This window comes from Pristis pectinata, chromosome 27 (genome assembly GCF_009764475.1).
Source record: "Pristis pectinata isolate sPriPec2 chromosome 27, sPriPec2.1.pri, whole genome shotgun sequence".
Classification (NCBI taxonomy): Eukaryota; Metazoa; Chordata; class Chondrichthyes; order Rhinopristiformes; family Pristidae; genus Pristis; species Pristis pectinata.
The window spans coordinates 2,171,145-2,177,144 of NC_067431.1; the positions used below are offsets into that span (position 1 = coordinate 2,171,145).

Consider the following 6,000-nt stretch of genomic DNA (forward strand, 5'->3'; position numbering starts at 1 on the left):
AATCTTAGTTGTTGCTCTAGTAATATCAGATAGCCATATGAAAGAGAGAGAAGTACCCTTCACTCTTCAAGTATACATTTTAACATGTGGTATACAGTTAAATTTACTTTGTTAAAATGTTAATAAGTTATATTAGTTTCACTGTGAATAAGTGAAAGATTTCATATTTATGTGCAGTGCACCTGGGATTGCAGTCCTTGACCTGAGCCTCCCTGTCAGGGAAGCTGTGTGATGAGTGATCTGGGGATAACAGTGGGATTCAATTGTTCAAGCTGGCAAAGAAAAAGACAAAAGAAAATGAAAGGTTGCTAACTGCACATCACCAATATTCAGCTTCAGACATCAAACCTGGACAGCGAATCGTTCACAGTATCGAGCAGGAGAGGGGAAGCACCAGTAGCTGAAGTAATGCAAGAATAAAATGTTTCTTTGAAGCTGGTAGTTGTTGGATCACCTCCTGTTTTGTCTCTTTCTAGGTTCGAACAGCAGTGTCTCCAGGAGTTCCTGTGAAGCAGTCTGAGTCACGAGAGCTTGAACAGGTCGGATCGGCTCTTGGTCCCAGTAGTGGCTGTGTTAATCGAGCTGCCACAGGCCTGGTCGTTCACTGTGGACATCAGGGGAAAGCAAGAGACAATGCCCAAGCACCAGTTACACACCCAAGGGCGGAATCTGTCCCTGTGGATCACAGTGTCTACAGTGCCACTCCACCAGTACCACCCCTCCGATCTGTGGAAAGTAGGGTGCCAGCTAACCATTCCATGTCTGATACCATTACAGCCTCCAATTTCCATTCATTCCTAGCTTCAACAACCATACCATCATCCATTGAGGATGCTTTACCCCAACCTCCTCCTCCCAAGCCACCTTTTCTCTGCCAGTCACACCCTTATCATTCCAAATTGGAATCCTTGCCGGATATGGATAACCACTTCCACCAGAAGCATGCTCATTCCATGAAGCCTGTCATGTACCAGTGCCGGGCTGACAGTGTCCCTCAGCACTTATCCTATTCATCCAGATCAGAGAGCATTCCACAACATCTGCACTACGGTTCCCGGCCTGAAAACATCCCCTCGGCCTCATCTCGATTCAACAATTTTACCAGCCAGCCCAAAGCAGTCTCCATTCACCTTCCCAAACCTCGGCTATCAAGGTCAGATTACGTCCCAGTGGGGAATCCCGTCATGCGGCAGTTTGTGTGCCCACATTCCCAATTTGAGGAGCCTGTATACCCAGCGATAAGGCGGGTGCATTCGCTGCACGTGCCACCATCTTCCATCAGGTCAGTTCCCATTTCAAGAACTGAGGTGCCTCCAGATGATGAGCTGTACTATTATCAGAGACCGATCTATCAGTACAGGCCCTGCCAGCCACCACCACCTCAGTCAGATTACCATGTCACTCAGCTGCAGCCATACTTTGAAAATGGTCGAGTTCAGTACAGGTACAGCCCTTATTCCACTTCTGGACTTAACCTGCATGGGAGTGACTGTATGATTTATGATCTTGCTGATTCCTATGGTTCAATAAGGCTAAGGCAATTCCATTCTTTCACCAGCCGAGATATCCCACCCTACGTTGGTAGATTCCAGGGTAAAATCTTCCCATATCCCAACGCACCCCACTACCCACGCAGTGCTGCACATGCCAATGCGATGAGTAGAGAGCACAGTTTTGTGAGTCGTGATGTGCCCCCATCTCCGGACGTGAAACTAGCGCACATGGTGTGGGACCCAGAGGAGGCTGAGAAGTCCCGTTTCCAGTCCATTCGGCGAGAAGTCCGCAGCCGGCAGAAGACCAAGGGGTTGGTGATGTCGCAATACGACAACGTGTCCCCAAACTTACAGGAGGAATTTGGTGGCCTGGAGATCATCCATTCCAGAAGTAAGTCAGATCCTGGGAAAACTGGCATGGTGGTGAGTGAGGGAAAAGAGAGACGGCATCCTGCCACCTCAAAGACTCCAGACATTGATCCACAGTATGTCCGTCAGTCACCAGACTGTGAGCTGGACAGTGGGGCATATCTCGAGTCATCAACTCCTCATCAACCACCCTTCGGAAATGGGCAAATTGAAAAGCCAGCACTTCCTCAGAAACAGAACCCCAACAGGACCAGAAGGCCACACGAATCTACCTATGACCAGCCACAGTATGATTCCTGTCAAAGGTCCTCTGCAGACTCGAAAGTGGGGCAAATGTACAGCACACATTCTGCCGTTTCAGTAGGCTATGGCTCCAAGCATCGGCCAGATCACCCAGATTCACGAACATATCCATCCGCAAGTGGTAAATACGTGCTTTCATCTCACGAGCCTTTACAGACTTATGAAGATTCCTTTCGGACAGCAATTGACAGGCCAGATTTAGAGAGAGCAAAAGTACGAAGAGTTGGAGGGGACCACCCCACCAGAGACTGTTATAGCAAGGAGGGCGAGGAGCTTGCCAAACCATTGATATCAAGCCAAGCTGAGAGGAGTTACAGCATCAAATTTCAGCAGCATCCCGAGCCACTGGGAAGGGAACAGTCGCTCTCATACCCATACCCCTGCTTAGGCCACCTGAGCAGTAAGCGGCACAGTACACTGACGGTGATGTCTCAGTATGATAACTTGGATGACTGTCACACTCTGGCTCAGCAGCAGAAACGAGGGCTGGGAGGAAGTGCCCCATTTGTACCTCCGAGCTACAGTCAGCCCCAGGGCAGGACATTTAGCACGGCTTTGGGCCAGGGAAGCTTCATATCTACAGAGCTGGCATTGCAGAGGGCTGAGGCAGAAGTACATGTGGAATGAGCAGAAATTTTACTCTGTACAGTCTCTGCTGGGCGGTGGACTGTTTTATTTTTCAAAAGATAACCCGAGTACTGTTTTTAAATGCAAAATATGTGGAATGTTGGGCCTTCTGTGTTGTGTATTTTGAGCACATGTATGAAATGTGAGATTGCATTTTGTGCCCTTGGTGAATGACTCTCAGCTTAGTGTTTACAATTGTCAAGACTCTGCACGAGGCTCAACAGTTAAAGGGGATTATCTTGCTAAATTCCTTCTAATGAGAAAAATTACTGTTCAGTGGAGCTGCTGAGGAGAAGTTGTTAATTCTCTGCCTTGACCAATCCCCACCTCCCACACACTGGCCCTGATTTTCTGCTGCAGGGCTGGCTGTGTCTCAGTCAGTCCTCAGCTCACACTCACGCACAGACGCACAAACACATGCACACCTCAGGTTCTCACTTTGCAGCTCTGGCTCTGTTGTGTCTACACCCCATTACCCCTCAACCACATGCTCCAGTGGAATGAATAATGATGTTCTGATCGATTTTCTTTCTGTTAGTAAACAGTCTCAGAAAGCTGTCCCTTTCTGTTTTGAAGTTTGGTTTATTAGAAGCACAGAGCTCACCCTCCACTTGGGGTTCTAACCAGTCACCAGTGGTGAAAAGTAACCACACAAAATACCATCTGGCTAATGCAGAGTGACCACCCCAATGTCAGCCTTATCCAGAAGATATTTAGGCTTGGGAGTTGGTAAATTCAGTTGACTTTAGATATACCTTTTTTTTACCCACAATACTTCTATGTATGTTTCCAAGGATCGTAACTAACAGATCATGCCACTTGATTGGATATATCAAGGCTTTAATCATTTTCATGTCCAGTTTAGAGTCCTGTAGCCTTGGGTGTTCTCTCTGTGTCTCTACCTGTATACGCAGGCTACAGACAGCACTTGGCACAGATCCTGCATTAAAGTTTATGGATGGCATTGAGAAAGTGTCGTTGAAAGAGAGTTCTCCATGGCAGACCTCTGTGTACTGTGATTATCCTTCAGAGGCTCTTCCTCCTAGCAGTTTAAGCAGCAGGCCTGGTGTCTTTGTGAGTTGCTGGGCCCAGCAGGAGGATGTTTACAGACAAGTATATTGTTTCAAATAGTAATAGAAAGTGGGGGAAATACTCTGCAGAAGAGTATTAAACGAGATCCGAGCTGTGGTTGGGGGAAGTGCGTACGTGGAGCAGTGGACAGGGAAATAACATTGCAGAAGGTCTGAGAGAAGGGAGGTGAGATGTCTAGAGGAACAATGGTCTAAGGTAACGTGGGGTTGTGTTGGAACAAAACAATTCAGAAGAGGTTTTAATGGCCACAGCAGAACTGCAGGAGTGGGAGAAGCATGGACAGTCTGGATAAGTGGAGAGCTCTGATGTGGATCAGGAATGTAGAGAAAGATGTGTAGCTCCTGAGGGTGCAGACCACCTTCTCAGCCACATATTGAACAGGGATATCCCACCTAAGGCCACACCCACTGTAGCATCTTCCATTGACTGCAGTGTTGTCAACAACTCTCGCATTACTGTTGATGTAACTGGAGCATGTGCTGGCCAATCAATAAGTAAAAATAGCCAGGAAGTTGTTAATAGTGAAAAGGCTAACAGTTTAACTAAATGTGTAAATTTAATGATGGTGAGATCCCCAACTAAACCAGGTAAACCTTTTGGAATGGTTGTCAGAATGTTCAGTCAGAAAAGAGCAGTGAACAAGGCTACAGTCCTGCAAACACAGGCTGTGTGTTGTAGCGGACATTGTCTGTTAATTGGAATTGGATCAGTTCATCCACAACCTCTACTAAATTATGCAACATGCTGTAGGTAAACTGAAGCAAAACCCTCTCTGCAGGTCAGTTCTTAGCTGTGTGTGTTTGTGCGCAATGGACCTCTGTTCTTTCTATCAAGTACAAAACTATTTTGAGTTGTGCATTGTTTCAGTGAACAGAATGCATTGTACAGTGGCAAAACAAAGTGAAAACAAACTAAGATGTTTGGAGCACACGTGTCAGTCTGTGAGTGTGAGGTGGATTTTAGACAGTGCAGCCGTCATGGCATCAACTCGGCCCGTCAGGTATACTGTGCATTTCTAGCACTTTCAAATTTTATTTCAGATTACCAATCTTCTCATTATCTTTGAGCCGCCAGTGAAACCCTCTGTGTAATTAAGGTTCTTATACATGTTGGTTAATGGACAGGAATAACGATTTATCCTCAGTAAAAATTACATGCTGTGACATCGCCTGTAAACTTAGCTGTGACCCCTCAATCAGCAAGCTTGTTTAGATACCTGCAGCGTGCTCCATGTAACATAGTGTAAAATGGGCTCTGACCTCCTTCAGGTTATCATTAATGCATTGTCAATCTTAGTATATGGAGGGGTCAGTGTTGCTGCAGCGCCAGTTAGAGCTAGCTATCGTGTCAAACTGTGGTAAGAGCATGAAGTGTATGTTTCACCCAGTGCCTGAAAAAACAAGTCAAGATCGTTTGTACTTGTGCTAATGAGACATCATGTTTGAGAAACACATTAGTGGTTTTCTTTAAGAGAAATATAATAGCCCAAGTTTGCAGCACACCTGAATTCCTGATGATTCCAATACTGGGGAACCTGTCTCCCAGGTATCAATTGCTACCTGTAATTGATCTCTATTTTCTGTGTCTTTTTGAGTTTGTCTTGGTGTAAAGAGTGATAAGCAAACCTGGTGTAATTAAGTGTAAATACTGGATTCTGTTTGTGATTCCTGTACATACTGAACACTTCCCTGCTGCTGGCTGCTGCCAATTGTGTATTGGAACCAGAGGTGATTTTTTTCTGTTCTTTTGTACTGAATACTGATGAAGCCAGACTTGCACAATTCAGCAGTATTGCATTGTTCCATCACACAGGATCTCAGCTGCATTACATAAAAAAGGCAACATCAACTAAAAGTATCTCGGCTCTGGTTTTTTCATGGGTTAGTGTCTAAAATCTAAAGAAGACTTTTAAGGGATTCACAATGTGGTCTGCACAAATTGGCACCGTAACTTCAACATATCTCTTGTCTCTGTTCTAATGAACTACATCCAGGACATAATGTGCGTGGTTTCCATGCAGAAGTACACATGCCACCCAGAGACCAATACCCTTCAGTTTGGTTGTGTATCACGTGTTGCATTCATTGGTCATCACCTGCAGTGCAAATGTTACCAA

General features: G+C 45.7%; 1 protein-coding gene across 8 annotated transcripts in view; it reads left to right on the forward strand.

The window, feature by feature from the left end:
* arhgap32b (Rho GTPase activating protein 32b) overlaps positions 1 to 5,718 on the forward strand; it is a 389,535-nt gene extending 383,817 nt beyond the window's left edge. For all 8 annotated transcript variants that reach the window (XM_052039785.1, XM_052039788.1, XM_052039787.1 and 5 more), the window contains one exon: positions 477 to 5,718. In XM_052039785.1, coding sequence (XP_051895745.1) covers positions 477 to 2,792 — 2,316 coding nt within the window. In that variant the 3' untranslated portion in view covers positions 2,793 to 5,718. The remainder of the gene's footprint in view (positions 1 to 476) is intronic.
* The last annotated feature ends 282 nt before the right edge of the window (positions 5,719 to 6,000 follow it).